Below are 17,654 nucleotides of genomic sequence, written 5' to 3' on the forward strand. Positions count from 1 at the left end.
TATCCCCCATGGGAGGCAGCAATTGGCACCATTTTACCCATTTTACAGGTGAGGACATCCCCTGGCATTAGGAAAACTTTTCTACTCTAAGGGGGTTGTGGCAAGTGAGTGACTAGGGGAATGATGGGATCCCCCTCCTGAGAGGAAGATGTGTGGATTGTAGTGGTGGGATGTGGGTAGAACTTGGCCTCCTGGGGCTGGTGGAGCCTTTTCAAATTTGTGTCAACATTTGAATGCTTTTTGAAACTCAAAAGATCATAGATTTGGAACTGAAGGAAAGCTTACGTATCACAAAAGCAGTTGCTTTCATTTAGTAGGTGAGGAAACTGAGGCACAGAAACATTAAGAGACTCAGCATCACAAAGCTTCAAGGGTAAGAGGTGGATAGATTAGATAGATAGGTGGGTGGGTGGGTGGATGGATAGACAGACAGACAGACAGACAGATAGATAGATAGATAGATAGATAGATAGATAGATAGATAGATAGATAGATAGATAGATAGGTGGGTGGATGGATAGATAGATAGATAGATAGATAGATAGATAGATAGATAGATAGATGAGTAGATGGATAGATAGATAGACTGACATAGATAGATAGATAGATAGATAGATAGATAGATAGGTGGATGGATAGATGGATAGATAGATAGATAGATAGATAGATAGATAGATAGATAGATAGATAGATAGATGGGTGGATGGATAGATGGATAGATAGATAGATAGATAGATAGATAGATAGATAGATAGATGAGTAGATGGATAGATAGATAGACTGACATAGATAGATAGATAGATAGATAGATAGATAGATAGATAGATGAGTAGATGGATAGATAGATAGACTGACATAGATAGATAGATAGATAGATAGATAGATAGATAGATGAGTAGATGGATAGATAGATAGATAGATAGATAGATAGATAGATAGATAGATAGATAGATAGATAGATGGGTGGATGGATAGATGGATAGATAGATAGATAGATAGATAGATAGATAGATAGATAGATAGATAGATGAGTAGATGGATAGATAGATAGACTGACATAGATAGATAGATAGATAGATAGATAGATAGATAGATAGATAGATGAGTAGATGGATAGATAGATAGACTGACATAGATAGATAGATAGATAGATAGATAGATAGATAGATAGATAGATGAGTAGATGGATAGATAGATAGACTGACATAGATAGATAGATAGATAGATAGATAGGTGGGTGGATGGATAGATAGATAGATAGGTGGGTGGATGGATAGATAGATAGATAGGTGGGTAGATGGATAGATAGATAGGTGGGTAGATGGATAGATAGATAGGTGGGTAGATGGATAGATAGATAGACTGGCATAGATAGATAGATAGATAGATAGATAGATAGATAGATAGATAGATAGATAGATAGATAGATGATAGACAGACAGACAGATTAGATAGATAGATAGATAGATAGATAGATAGATAGATAGACTGACAGTTGGATAGATGGATGGATGACTAGATAGATAGCCTGACAGACGAATAGATAGACAGACGATGGATAGATAGATGGATGAGTGAGTAGGTAGCTAGGTAGATAGATGGATAGATAGGTGATAGATAAGTAGATGGATGGATAGGAGATAGGTACAAGGGATACAAACACAAATTATATTCTTAGTTGATAGACATTGCTGTTATTGTTATAATTATTATCATCATCATTAGCTAGCGCTATGTAGAATTGAGTATATGCCAGGTACCTTGCAAAGCGCTGTATAATTATCATCTCATTTGATGCTCACAACCACCCTAGGAGGTAGGTCTTATTATTAAATCCACCTTCCAGCCGAGGAAACTGAAGCAAACAACTTGCCTTGGATCGTGTGCTGGTAGCCCAGGTCTGATCTCGAATCTTCCTGACTCTAGGCTTAGTGCTCTATCTACTACACCAACTAGTTGCCTCCACACATATGCCTCAAGGAATGAAGAGGGAAGAATGCTGGAGAGAGGGTGCATGAGTGCAATGGAGTACTGCTGTGACCTCTCCTCAAATCAGGATGTGGGCAGTGGGCAGCAGTCAGGCGAGCTGGGCCTTAGAGCCAGGCAAGGAGATCGACAAAGAGGAAGAAGAAAATTCTAAGGAGTGGAACTGAGATAGTGTTGGAATTTGAAGTCACATCTTGTGACTGCAGAGACAACTTTCTTTTTCATTGTGCTTTGGCATCCTAAGGGGGAAATGAGGAAACTAAATCATAGGAAAATTGAAGTGCCTTTTTTCTAGGCACAGATAGTAATCAGCAAAGTGGAGTTTGGAACCCAGATCCTCTAACTCTAAATCCAGCTCTCTTTTTCCTGTATTCTATTCCTCCTTAAGCTCTTCTGAACTAGACAGTGAGGGAAACTGAGATCCCTATAGATTAAATGCTGGTTAGTGTCCAAGATGGGTTCCTGACTCTTGTTCCGTGGATGCTCTAGCCATTAAGCAAGCCTAGAAGGTTCTGGAGCCCTTGAGTCACAGCCTTTCTCAGGAAACCACTTACACAAGATGATTAACTAAAAGTGACTTACTGTTCTAAGTCATTTCACTGTTGAGAGATGGGAACTCTCTGCTGAGAGGATTCTGTCAGAACTCATTCACAAGTCTTTTCCTTAAAACAATGCAATATTGATGTCATACATCATATAGAGATTCCTGCTAAATGTATACTTCCAACTGGCTAGTACCATGGTTGGGAGAAGGAACAGTAGAGTACTGGAGGGACTGGAGGACTTGCCTGAGGCTCAGAAAGTCCCTGTGCTAACATGCTAGGTGGGTGAAACTCTTAGGGCCCATAAGCCACTAGAGACGAATTTCCTAAATTGCAGAAGTAGAGAGAATTTACACACAAGAATTCTTTAGAATGATGAAATCAGGGGGCAGCTGAGTAGCTCAGTGGATTGAGAGCCAGACCTAGAGATGGGAGGTCCTAGGTTCAAATCCAGCCTCAGACACTTCCCAGCTATGTGACCCTGGGCAAGTCACTTGACCCCATTGCCTAGCCCTTACCCCTCTTCTGTCTTGGAGACAATACACAGTATTGGTTCTAAGATGGAAAGTGAAGGTTTAAAAAAATGATATAATCAGAAATCTGGGAGAGAGAAAGAGACAGACAGACAGAAGACAGACAGACTGGGGGTGAGGGGGTCAAGCACACTTACTATTCATTCCTATTAGTATAATTTCTAAATTAATACTGGTTTATCAGTGTTCTACCCATTTCAGACTCATTTTTAAAGCTCTCTGTGCAGAAAATTGATTTTTTTTTTCAGTTCTAGCAGATTTTTTTTGTTCTTTCCTGGGAGAGATCTGGGGATATTTTCAGCCAGTGGAAACTAAGTGGGATTCATCACCTAGTACTTCCCTGATTTCATAGATGAGAAAAATGGAACATTGAGAAATAGAGTGACTTATCCAAAGTCACTAGATAATAAGAAGCAAAGCTCGGATTTGAATTCAGGTTCTCTGACTCCAAAGCCAGGAGTACACTCTGCACTATACAAAGGTGCTAGGCGCCCAGGTGGCACAGTGGATAATGCTGGGCCTGGAGTAATAAAAGCTCATCTTCCTTCCTTCAGTTCTGGCCAAGTCACTTCACCCTGTCTGCTTCAGTTTCCTCATCTGTCAAATGAGCTGGAGAAAGAGATGGCAAATCATTCCAGTGTCTTTGCCAGGAAAATCCCAAATGGGGTTACAAAGAGTCAGATAGAACAACCCCAACAATAATGCCAAGGTGTCACAGCCTCTAAAAGAAGCTAGCTTCTAGCAATAGAGTTTTTGTGCTCTACAGGATGAGTCCATCATGTTGGAAAAGTGAGAGATGTCTGATGGACAGTCTGTGAACTCCATTGATAGCTATAGTGGCAAAGGGAGCCATGGACTGATGGTGGGTAACACGAAGGAGAGTCATGCAAGATGGGGCACGAATGAAAGGGCTGCCATTGGTGTCATTAGGTGCAAAGCCCACATGGATGAGTTTGCAGGTCCATTCTTTATTGTGTGATAGAACCTGATCTTCAGGTACTCAATTAACATGGATTTGGAGACCTCACAGGAGACCTTGTGATTCCTTCTCTCTTCCCCACCTTCCCATCCAAACTACACAACTGGGGTTGGCCAACTTTCACCTTAGAGTTAACGCCAGCCTACCAGCTCTTTTGTAAGGCCACTGAGCTAAGACTGACTTTTACACTTTAAATGCAATCCCAACCCCAACTACAGGCAGGAAAGGGGAATACAACATGGCATTCGTCTTTCCCCAATATCAGAGTTAAATCAGTCAGTCAATCAACAAATCTATGTGCTAGGCACTATGCTAGGCATTTGAGATGCAAAGACAGGCAAAAACATCATCCCCCCAAGAAACTCCCAGTCTCAGGAGAGAGACGATATGCACATAAGTGTGTACATCCAAGAGGGCTAATAAGAAGTCATTCCAGAGGGAAGCCACTAATAGCAAAAGGGGGAACCAGGAAAAAGCCTTCCGCAGAAGGTAGGATTTGAACTGAGAGATGAAGGGAGAAGTGATTAAAGACTCCTTCTGTAGAGTGAGGGTGACATCTTTGTTTTTCTTTTTAACAGAGAAGGAAACCTTTCTGGATCCTTTTGTTCTTCGGGATCTCCTGCCAGCATCCCTAGGAAGCTATTACCGCTATACCGGTTCCTTGACCACCCCGCCGTGTAGTGAAATCGTTGAGTGGATTGTTTTCCGGAGGCCTGTGCCCATCTCTTACCATCAGGTAGATTTGAAACCAAAATTGATCATCTTTGTTTTGACTTGTTTTTAGATGCGTTCCCATCCAGCACTGCCAAGATCAACCTAGACCTCAATGCCTATAAAATTCCTGGCATTTTGCTAGGTTGTGTGTGTGTGCACGCACACACGTGTGCATGTACACACATGTGCATGTGTGTGTCTTTCTCTCTTTCCCTTTCTCTTTTTCACTCTCTTCCCCTTTCTCCTTTTCCCTTTCTCTTTCTTCTTTCTCTTTCTCCTCTCTTTCTCTCTTTCCCATTCCTTTCTTTCTCTTTCTCTCTCTATTTCTCTCTCTTTCTCTTACTCTCTTCTCTCTTTCTCTCTCTCTTTTTCTCTTTCTCCTCTTTCTCTCTCTCTCCCTCTCTCTCTCTCTCTCTCTGTATCACACACACACACACACACACACACACACATATACATAAACACAAACACACACCCCTCTCCAACTCAAGAAGCTCAATCCAGGTGGGAAATGAAAACTACTGTAAAGGAGATAACAGTTAAATTTAACTTAATGAAGAGCTAATCTTTAGAATACTGACTATGTGTAATAGAAATTAAATGGAAAGAAATCTCTTTGATCAACTCTGTAAGTTGAAACATCCTCAAGTAGGATTTGTAGAGACAGTGGAATTTGGGCTTAGCAATTAGGACTGAGACAAGCAGAATGGAAATAGGCAAAATAGTAGAGTGGATAAAGAGCTGACCTTGGAATCAAGAGGATTTGGGTTCAAGTTCTGACTCAGAAACTTAACAGCTCCATGATCACGGAGACTTTCCTTCCAGCCAGTTCCCTAAAATTATAAATTACTGACATTTTCCAATCCATGTCAGACTGATGAAATCCACTAGTCTAGACCAATAGATAGATTTGATAGGTGGATAAATAGGTAGAGAGAGATAATAAATAGACAGACAAATGGATTGATTGATGGATGAATTAATGGATAGACAGAGATAGATAGATAAATAGATAGATAGATAGATAGATAGATAGATAGATAGATAGATAGATAGATAGATAGATAGAGATAGATAGATAGATAGATAGATAGATAGATAGATAGATAGATGCATGGATGGATGGATGAATGGATGGATGGATGGATGGATGGATGGATTGATGGATGGATAGATAGTTTAAACACATTGGAAAAGGGAAAGTATTGACCTAGAATAGTGATATCAAACTTGTGCCCAGCCTACAAAAATGGCCCATATGGAAAGACTTACATAGAAGTGAAACAAGCAGAACCAAGAGAACATATTTATGTGTGTGTTTGTATGTATGTGTACAGCAACAGAAATATTGTTTGAAGAATGACTTGTTGGACAGCTGGATGGTTCAGATTGAGAGTCAAGACTAGAGACGGGAGGTCCTAGATTCAAATCTGGCCTCAGCTACTTCCTAGCTATGTGACCCTGAGCAAGTCACTTAACCCCCATTGCCCAGCCCTTACCTTACCACTCTTCTGCCTTGGACCTAATACAGAGTATTGATTCTAAGACAAAAAGTCGGATTTAAAAAAAAATGTCTGTGTATGTTCACCTCCAGAGAAAGAGACATTCAGTAGAATTAAGCAAGATATATACAAGATATATAACAAGATATATTACATATACTTATATCTCTGAATGATGCTTTCTCTAGTATGGGGAAGAGGGGAGTGGGAAATACTTGAACATTTTAATGTAGCAAACAATGATTAAATACATAATTTTTTTTCAGTGGCCCACAGCATCTGGGTGGCTCAGTGGATTGAGATCTAGACCTAGAGAAGGGAGATCCCAAGTTCAATCTGGCTTCAGATACTTCCTGGCTGGGTGACCCTGAGCAAGTCACTTGACCCCCATTGCCTAACCCTTACCTGTTTTCAGCCTTAGAAACAAGACCTAGTATTGATACTAAGATGGAAGGTCACGGTTTAAAAAAACAATGATGCACAAAATTCCTGAGTGGAGACAAATGGGTTCAAATTTAATTTGAAAATGTTTGATAAAATAATACAGTATCATATAAATAATATTAATTTCCAAGTCAATATATGGCCCGTTTCTATTTGAGTTCAACAACATCGGTCTAAAGTAGCCATTCTCAAAAATTTTGGTTTCACAGCCTCTTTCTATTCTTACAAGTTAGTGAGGATTCCCCAAATCTATCTATCTTTCTTCAAAAACATTTGAATATATGTATGTGTAGTTCTACATAGTCATATGACTTATGGTACATATATACCATAATAATGTTTAATATATATGTGTGTATATTATATATATATATATATATATATATATATATATATATACCATGTTAAAAAATAAAACCAACATTTCTGGTTTCTCAATATTCTCACAAAATTAATTATTATTATACAAAAAGTAATTTTGAACTGCCAGACCACCTTGAAAGGGTCTTGGGTTCCCATTTGGGGCCACACTTAGAGGACCACAGCGATCCCTTCACAGATTCAGGAAAGACCATGGCAAGAGTCAGGATGAAACCAGGAGTCCTCCTTGATTGGAGCAAGGGGGTACATAGAGGGAAGCAATGGAAAATAAGGTTGGAAAGCAAGATGGGGAAAGACTATGGATGGCCTCGCTGAACCAAAAGAATTTGACGTAAGAGGCCGCCATGAAAATTTCAAACACATTTTTTAAATGTCTGTTGACTCAAAAGGAAGCGGTGGTGATTGCTATTACATTGTTCCTGGCCAGGGGCTGTCAGACTTAAGGAGATGATAAAATATCGAAACAGTTTCCCTCCTAAGAGTGCAGCCAGCATTGTTATATTGTGATAAAATTAAATTCCAGTCCAAATATTTATGTTCTCAGTGTTGGGGGGGAAGGACTGTTCTTAACTCAGTTTTTCAATCTAGTAAGTTAAACAGTTTTATCAGAAAAGCAAGATACAATGGCTTGAACTAATTAGTACAGGAAATAAGTACGGTAGCAAGCTTTTCTTCCAGGGGTGTAAGGAGAGGCTGAAAGGATAGAAACAGAACGTGGCCGATTTTATATCTACTTCAGTTTTAGGCAACACATTCTATTGAGAAGTCTTTGCTTGTTTATCTCTTCCATCAGCAAATATTGACTACATACGTGTTATGTTCTGGGCATCCTAGTGGGCACCAGAGTATAAGATTCCCTGCTTTTATAGAACTTTGAGTCTAAGGGGGAGGAAGGGGATGATGAGATTGATAACTATAAATAATGGGGCGAGGCACCCTGAAGAGGGGGTGCCCTCAGAGGCCATCTAGTTCAATAGTCTCTTTACAGATGGGGAAATTGAGGCCCCAATTTATCCAGTGTCACATAGGTAGTACGGATGATTTGACCCCATGTCTCTGACTTCAATACTAAGGCTTTTTCCTCCTATGACTGTGCTGATAACAGTTTTTTTTTTTTATTAATGGTAGAGTAATAAAGTGGGAAGTGCTTTAATTGCAGAATCAGAGGCATGGGGTCAAATCTTCTGTCTGTTGCTTGCTACCTGCATTACATTGGACAAATTATTGGCATAGAACATGGAACATTAGAGAGCATTTAAATAGAGAACTTTACAAATACTATGTTATTTTATCTTTACAGTAACCTTGGGATGTGGTGCCATCATTATCCCCACTTAACAGATGAGAAAACTGAGGCTAAGGGAAGTTAAGTGACTTGCCTGGGGTCACACATTATCTTAGGCAGGATTTTAACTCAAATCTTCCCACCTCTAAGACCAGTGCTTTATTCACCGCACCCCCTACTTCCCTTAATCTCCTTGGATTTGTTTCCTCCTTTCTAAAGTGAAGGAGGGGGTTGACCTAGATGTCATCTGAGGTCCTCTCCAGGTCTAGGTCTCTATTCTCTGATGAGCATGATGGCGGTGGTGGTGCTTGACGTTTGTGTTTTCAAGTTCTGCCAAGAGCCCGAAGTAGCTCATCATATTTGATCCCCCCATTTTATAGATGAAGAATCTTAAGCTCAGGGTGGTTCCAAGACTTGGCCACAATCAAACAGTCAATCGCTGTCACTATCAGGATTAAAACTTCGTGTTTCTGATTCTTGACTCCAGTTGGGTGAAATCCCTCCAATGGGGGGTACGAGTACAACCACTCCAGTCTCTTTTCCATGAAAACCCCAAATGGGTCATGAAACGTCGGACATGACCGAAACAACTGAACAACAAGAAAAAAAGCTAGTCAATGGCTTGTCTATTAGCGACCCTTGGAATTTCTTTATTTTCCCCAGGCTTCTCAGAAAGTCCTTTGTTTGCTCTATTTCCCTTTTCTCCCCTCCGCCAGTGCCCCCCCATACATACACCAATACTACCAGCAGTGAAGGATGAGGCCGTCTCTAATATCTGACTTCTCTGTAGGTATTGTTATATCAAAAGCGATATGAAACAAAATCAATTAATCATATTATCTCTCTAGCTTCTCTCATATAAGGTATCATCAATCTTAACAGCAGAGTTTCCCTTTTATCAGTCGCAGCTTCCCAGAGCCCGTTTCCCTCTTCCCAGGGGCACTGAGGTGCCGAGGAGCAGGGACTGGGGAGGGGGGTATTGGAGGGGGAGAAAAACCCAAACCTCATTTTCTGAGAGTCCAAGCCAGCTTTGCTTACAGTATAGAGTTCACAGCCATGTGGGCTATCAGAAAAGGAAGCATTCGATCTCCAGGTCTTATCAGCCCAAACCTTGCCCGTCACTCTGACCCCTGGATGGCAGCCCAGCCTGTGTGTTCCAGAAAAGAGCCTGGCCAAGAATTCCAAATCTTATTTCTAATCAGCTAGAAAATGCCTGGCCATTACAAGGGCTCTCTTGCTTCCCTTTCCTCCTTCTCATAGAAGGAGGGAAAAGGAGAGCAAAAAATAAATTCACATTAAACATTCAAAAGGCAAGAAAACATAAGTACAGATATGTCTCAAGTCTAGAAGAGGGGAGAAATGGGAGAGTGAAGTACTCCAAAGCTACACTTGTAACTCTGAGACACTTTAAGGGATAACAAATAGTCAACCCTACACTTTATATATCCATACCTATATAGAGAAGGGGAAAGAGAGAGTGATAGAGACCCGAGAGGGAGGGAAGGAAGGAAGGAAGGAAGGAAGGAAGGAAGGAAGGAAGGAAGGAAGGAAGGAAGGAAGGAAGGAAGGAAGGGAGGGACGGAGGGAGGGAGGGAGGGAGGGAGGGAGGAAGGAAGGAAGGAAGGAAGGAAGGAAGGAAGGAAGGAAGGAAGGAAGGAAGGAAGGAAGGAAGGAAGGAAGGAAGGGAGGGACGGAGGGAGGGAGGGAGGGAGGAAGGAAGGAAGGAAGGAAGGAAGGAAGGAAGGAAGGAAGGAAGGAAGGAAGGAAGGAAGGAAGGAAGGAAGGAAGGGAGGGACGGAGGGAGGGAGGGAGGGAGGGAGGAAGGAAGGAAGGAAGGAAGGAAGGAAGGAAGGAAGGAAGGAAGGAAGGAAGGAAGGAAGGAAGGAAGGAAAGGAGGAGGGAAGGAAGAGAGCGAGAGAAGGGAGGAAAGGAAAGAAGAAAGAAAAGGAGAGGAGGGAGGGAAGAAGGAAAGAGAGAAAGATTGGGAGAGTGCATATATGGATAAGGATGTATATTCATTATGTCTTAAAGTCATAAGTATATCCTTTATTAACTTTGGGATCTTTTTTCATCAAACTGTGTGATTTCATTGATATACAGAAATTCTTGCCACTGTAGACTTGTGGTTTTAGAGGAGGGGTTCTTAACCCAATATGCTGAACTTCTTTTTTAGCATTTTTAAACATTCAACATTTAACAAAACATCTTTTAACATTTAACATTTTTTAAATCTTTAACATTTTCACATTTTAATATTCTCAACGTTTAACATTTTTTAACATTTTAACCATTTTTACATTTAACATTTTTTAACATTTTAACTTCTTTTACATTTTGATAGCTAGATTTCAATATAATTCATTTCCTTTTAATCCTTTATGTTTTATTTTATGCATTTAAAAACCTTATCCCCAGAATGTGGCCAGAGGTTTCACCAGATTGCCAAAGGAGTACGTGACCAAAAACAAAAAACAAAAACAAAAACAAGATGAACCTATGTAAAAGAGATGCAGGGCCTTTCCCTGGCTTACCAGACTGTATATATCTGATCCAGGCCTTTGACTCAGTTCTCCATCAATCCAAACCTGACTCTATGTCCCCTACATCATGTTTCCTCTCCATGGGCTCCTATAAAGCAAGTTATTTTGGAGATTTCCACATTCATTAAAATCCATTTGCTAACAAAGAACAGGAGAGAAACCGAAAAGGAAAGCAAACCCCAGATTTCTCTTCTTGTTTTCTTCTGTGAGCATTAGTTAGATGCTCAAAATCATCCATATAGCTAATGAGCCTTGACCTGGAGACTGTTGAGCAATCTGGGGCTAAATGCTATGTGTTCTAATAACATGAGCTCGCAGGCAGCCTTCTCTCCAATGAAGCACAAACATTGCTTGGTGGAAGCCATGCCCATTTGGGTCAGTCTTTTCTTACCTGGAGTATGTGGCTTCCTCTTGAAAATCTCCTGCTAAATCTCTGTAAGCAAACCATGCCATTCCCTCCATCTTTGAACTATCTCTATTGGCAGCACTGGAGATTCTGCAGTGATACTGAGGATAAAAGTTGTTCCCAACATTGTTTTGCCAGTTGTCATTCCAAGAAGTTCTCCTCTGACATCACTTTGTAGCCTGCAGGTGGCCCTGAGTTTCTAAAGGCATAAACTGAGGCAGATCCTATCCCATGGTCACTCTACTTCTGGATCAAGCCTACCTCAGTGCACAGGCTCATTGTTGGAAGATACCCAGAATGTGTCTTATGACTTAATTACACTATAAACTCTATGTGGGCAAGAGGAGCCCATCTTATCAACCAATGAACTGAGGAGTATTGATTCTGCATGTCCTACTGTAAGGCACGGTGCTAGGTGCTGGGCATACAAGGACAAAAATGGGAAATCCCTTACCCTCCAGGAGCCTGAATCCTATCAAAGAATAAGTGCCCATTTATATAAATAAAAAAGAGATACAAGTTCATTTTCAGGGCCAAGAGGCAGAAATAAGCTTTGTTATCTTCCTAAGTTCATTCTTTTATCTGTAAAATGGGGACACAAATACTTTTGGTACCTATTGAAAAGGATTATTCTGAAGATCTTGTTTTACGTATGATCAGTATTACAGCATTATCAGCATGTAAGTTGTTCATCTTGGGACTTTCTAGAAACCTGAGTTATTATTTTATTTGTTTTCATCCAGTCCTTTGATTGGTCTCAACAACGTAGGGAATTCAGGATACTGAAACGTCCTCCATCAGTGTAGAGCAGGAACTTGCCTGTAAAACCTAGTCTTAAAAAGTTTCCTGAAGACATGGTGAGATTAAGTGACGTTCATGGTCATGCATGATCACAGAACTAGTATGTATCAGAGAAAAAACGTGAACACAGATGTTCCTGTATCCATGGTCCAGTGCCTCTATACTACATTATCTCTACCTGTCTATCTATCTCCATCTAGCTGTCTCTCTCTCTCTGTATCTGTCTATTCATCCATCTGTCCATCCATCTAACTACCTATTCATCCATTTGTCATCCCAAGCTAAAAATAAATGAGAAAAACTTCAGAGTTGAGAAACGTTTCCTTGTATAGAACTCAATACAACATCTTCAGCGATCACAGGCTTGGAAAATGATTTTTGATGATGGAAATACTGATGACATTAACCTGCTTTTAATCTCTTGTTGAAGAGAATTTTTCCTCTCCAGTAGGCATCTTTTCTCCTTTACCATTGACCAACAAGGGAAGAATTTGATAGTTTCCAAAGAATAAAATGGCAGCCATAGTACCACAAGGGCTAGAAGGAACAGGGGACAGTATCTAGTCCAATCTTGTCATTTTATAGATAAGAAAAGTGAGGCTCCCAACAGGGAAATGATCTGCTCACGGTGATACAGTTAAATTATTAGGTGAGCCAGGATTAAAATCATATTCTCTGACTACAGGTCCAGTAAGTTGTATATTCTTTCCAAAAACAATATTCTATGCTTCTTGCCTATAATTTAATAAAACTCTGAACATTCAAGGATCTACTAATGGACTTAATATTCTAATGTTATTTTTTTTAAGTGATAAAGCAACAAAAACCATGTCACCCATCTATTACATTGTGGGGCCATGTGTAGCCATGACCCAAGGTTTGACCTTCTAATCCTAATGTGTCCCTAGGAGTATCTTATTGTTATTATAATGGATTCTGCTTTTTCTTTAATTGCCATTTATATATTCATCCTTTAAAAACTGTGCACATCAAGCTTTTAATAGCTCATAATTATATTACTCTTGGTTTTAGATCACTTCCCCCCCCTACAGCTACTGTGTTTTTTGCACAGATATTTTCCCCCCAATATTATGGACAAAAGCCCTTAGCTCCACATGAATAGAAGGAATAGACTTCAACTTTTCCTTTTGATTCCAACAGACAGATTAAAAACTAATTATATTCTAGAATATTTTTATAATAAAAGCAAAGTTGAAATGATTTATATACACTTCTAGCCAACACATTTGCAATTCAAGGTTAAAATTACACTTGAAACAGCACCGGTCAGAATGCAGTAACAGCTCCCCAAGCAGAAATAAAAGGCGAACATTTTACACATTCCCTTCAGAAGTTTAAAAGTCAGAGTAATGTTACAGAAATATAAACTTTCATTTCGGGCTGCTCAATGATCCTGACTTCATTAGAAATATTAAAGCAAAGAGAAGTCCAAGAGTGTTTATCCTGTGTGAGAAGAAGAGTTTCAAGCCCATAAAAATGCAGCATTGGCAGCCTGGGAGATCTTTTTCTTCTGGAATCCTGTTCATAGACAGATGCCTCACTCACTATACCACATGTTAGTGTACCATCCCCAGCCTGAAGACCAAGTATGGCTGTCAGACATTTTTCACTGAGATCATAGATTTAGTGCTCAGAGACTTTAGAAAACACCTAATCTATCTCCTTCATTTTATATGTGAGGAAACTGAGACAGAGAAATTAAATGATTTTATAGGTTTATAGGTTTAGGAGTAGGTAGGTGGTACATTAGTTAGAGCATTCAGTCTGGAGTCAATAAGACCTGAATTCAAATCCAGCCTCAGATACTTAACCCTGTTTGCCTCAGTTTCCTTATCTGTAAAATGAACTGGAGAAGGAATGGACAAAACACTCTGGTGTCTTGGCCAAGAAAACTCCAAATGACACAAAGAATCAGACACAACTAAAACAAATGAACAACAATAAAAAGACTGATTATGGACTAGAAAGGACCTTAGAAGCCACAGAATCTAATCTCTTCATTTCACAGATGAGGAAACGGATATACAGATTGGTTAAGTGACTTTTACAGGATAATACAGTAAGTATCTCAGGCAAGATTCAAACCCAGGTCTTCCTAATTCCAAGTCAAATGCTTTATCCATTATGTTACCTACATCCTATAGTAGCATTGGGATTTGAACTCAGGATCTGTGTTTCCAGGATCGGAATCAGAACTAGAGGAAATGACTGATAATACAATGCTGCAATGAACTACCTTTTATCAGGATATAGAGAATGGGAGTATCAATGCCTCTGCTCTCCATTGATACACATCCACATTCTATTGCTGCCATCTTGCTCCTAATGGTAGAAGAAAGAGTAGAATGAGCTGTTTTGGTACCAGATGGGCTCCCCTTCTCTGGAGATCTTCAGTCAAAATTGGGACAATCATTTATCAAGGATGTCATAGTGGGAATTCTTTTTCAAGTATGAATCAGTCTACACGATTGATGGTGTCTTTTCAAACTCTTGAATTTCTGTGACTGTCTGATTTGGGGGGGTTTGTTGTGAGGAGCTGTCATAGAGAGGCAACACCAGAGGATAATGAATCGCAAGAGAGAACAGAAGGACTATGAATTCTCTTACTGGCTTTACTGAGTGACTCTGTTTAAATTCATTTAGCTCTGTGCCTCTTCAGTGACCGGACTGTTCTTTAAGCTTGCAAAATAATAAAATATAAGGAGCTGTGTTCTAGACTTCTTGTGAGTTCTAGACTTCGTTTCCCACCCTCCTCCATATTCTGAGAATATGGCAGACACTCAGCGATGGCAGTTGTTGTGCAGTTAATTAGAATAACCTCTAAGATCTTTCAGAAGGACCATTGTGGGGTTAGAGAATGGAAGTGTTACTACGCTTCTTCTCCTTTATTTCTGAATATGATAACAGTTAAGGACCACTCATACCAAGTACCAAAAACTGTTCTAAAATGCTATTTCTCTCCCTCTGGTCTGATTTCTCTCTTTCCCTCTTATCCATCTCTTGTTTTCATCTTCATTAATGAATGGATGACAGAGGAGATAAAGTCAGGACTGATATAGTTATGGGAGCCAAGGAGAAGCTACCATGATTCTCCTTTTTGTTTTCTGTATTAAACCCTGGACCAGATCGTGAAGATTGAATAAGGGCTGTGTTTTATTAAATAACCCTTCCTGACACAAAGACTTTTCGTAGGAGAAACAGTATCCTAACTAACAGATCCTTCCTAACAGAAGACAGTATCCACTGATCATCAATGTTCAGAGCTCCAGACCCAAATAATCCAAAGTTTCTATTTATATTGAAACATTTCCTTGAATAAGTCCCCTGTCTTTTGGGAAAATCAGGGAAAGAGGCTGTGATAAGTGTCCATAGATAGGAAGTCACCCAGGTTTGGAGGTGAGAGCATGATTAGGAATTATATTCACAGGTACCAAGGAGGAACACAGGGAGACAAGACCAAGAAGGAATAATAGTATTTCATTCAGTAGCTTTCTTAGCTTTCATGAACTCCCCATCAGGAGAGGCAGTGAGACCTTCCAGTGGGAAATGTGTTGAGTTTTGCTATCAGAGAACTTGGCTTCACATTGCGGAGCTACTATTTACTATATGACTGATTCTGGGCCTCAGTTTCTCATCTGTAATAATAGAAATATCGCCCAGTCCCCTTTAGTGCAAAGAGTGAACCCTCGAAGTGACCTTAAGACTCAAATTTGCCCTGCATATTACCAATGGCTAAAATCACAATTTGCATAATTATTATGTTGAACAGCACAAATTCAATCATATAACTACTACTTCAGGGGATTCATTATTTACACTAATGAGGACCCGGCTCAAATATTTATGTCTGTTAAGGTTTGCAAAGTGCTTTACCAATGTTTAGCTCATGCTATTATTATCCCAATTTTATCAATGAGGAAATAGAAGCTAAAAGAGGTCATGCAGCTGCTAATTTGAACTCAGAATTTGTACTCGGGTCTCTCCAAGTATGGTGAAATAAATGGCTCTCAATTGGAAATCTTTGATCTTATGAGTGAAATAGATGCTTTGAAGATAAAACAAGAATGAGAGATCATCTTGGGGACAACTTTCCCATTACATAACCAATATTAAATCACAGAAAAGAAAGAAGTCGCTGTTTTATTTCACAATTGTGATATTAAACAGAGCAATTTGCCATTCCTGACTCTCAGTTTCCTTGGGTGTAAATTAAGCATAATGAAAGTTCCAACCCCGGGAAGTAGGTAATACAAAGGAGTATAGTATATGGAAAGAGACCTCCATTTGGAATGAAAGGACCCAAGTTCCAATTCTCCTTGTGTGACGTGGGCATGTCACTAGGTCAGTAAGCACATTTCAGTATTTATGATGACCCATTGTCTTCCTGGCAGACAAATGGAAAGAATAAAATGGTCCCTACTCTCCGGTCTCTTAGCTTCATTTCCTCATCTGTAAATTGAGTGGAGTGGGCTCAATGGCCTCCCATTCTAAGTCAATGATTCTCTAATCCTATGTAAAAGAAAGTGCTTTGCACACTCTGAAATGCTCCAAAAATATGAATTTTTATCATTACATTCACATTTTTGCTATCTGGGTGCAGGTTTGCCTACCACAAAGAAGCCACAGGCTAGCCATATATCTTTCTTGCTTAAGGGAACAAGAATAGGTAATTAAGACAGGGAGTCAGGTCAAGAAACCAACTCTCACTCTGTTTACCTAGACGTCTTGTTCATAATAATGTCACTCCCAAAATGGAATTCTACATTTAGTTTCTCCTATCACCCCACTCTGTCCCACCCTGAAACCTTTAGGGATTTCTTACCCATTAGTACTCAGTTTCCGTGCATCAACTGCCAAAGCCCAACAGGCCAAAATCTGGTCATTTCCGTTTCATTCATCTTCAGGAAATTAAAGAATTTTGGTGAGCATTCTCAGCCTAGGGAAGGGCACTTGAGGAGTCTGTTAAGCTTGTCTTCCGTTGCCTCCTTTGTGCGGGCTGTCAACCGAAGCTGTGATCTGGTTGACAATATAATATCTTTTAGGTCATTAGATCATGTCTCAGAACCCTCACATCCTTCCTTCGAGATCTTTGGACAAGTATCATTAATTAATTAATTAACAAGGAAACATCTGTAGCTTTCAAATGCCTACATGCCATTAAACTATAAAGGCAATTCAAGCTAAAAAAGTCTTTGCATTCTGTTGTATTTCTGCCTCCCTCCACAGTGATAGGACTAGTTTTTGTCCTCGGCGTCAGAAATAAATTCTAAAGAGCATTTTATGTTACTAATCAAAGAGGCAGAAAAAACAAACCCTGGATGTAGAGAAGCCCGAGAATCTCTTAGTCCAGACCTCCCTGCTTTCTTAGTTGAGTAACTAAGCCCTGTAGGACAGATGAGTGTCTTCCTTTTTAAAAAGATTTTCAACAGTGGATAATGCCCAGGCCAGCTCAATGGCCCTTTCCAGTGGTTTTTGTATGGGTTTGCTTCTGACCTCACTCTACACCCTTTACTATTTTGA

General features: G+C 39.8%; 1 protein-coding gene across 2 annotated transcripts in view; it reads left to right on the forward strand.

The window, feature by feature from the left end:
- Window positions 1–17,654, forward strand: part of PTPRG (protein tyrosine phosphatase receptor type G) — an 822,458-nt gene that overhangs the window by 637,237 nt on the left and 167,567 nt on the right. For both annotated transcript variants that reach the window (XM_007499993.3, XM_007499994.3), the window contains exon 7: window positions 4,619–4,776. In XM_007499993.3, the coding sequence (XP_007500055.1) occupies window positions 4,619–4,776 (158 nt within the window). The remainder of the gene's footprint in view (window positions 1–4,618; window positions 4,777–17,654) is intronic.

The sequence above is a fragment of the Monodelphis domestica genome, chromosome 7, assembly GCF_027887165.1.
Source record: "Monodelphis domestica isolate mMonDom1 chromosome 7, mMonDom1.pri, whole genome shotgun sequence".
Taxonomy (NCBI): domain Eukaryota; kingdom Metazoa; phylum Chordata; class Mammalia; order Didelphimorphia; family Didelphidae; genus Monodelphis; species Monodelphis domestica.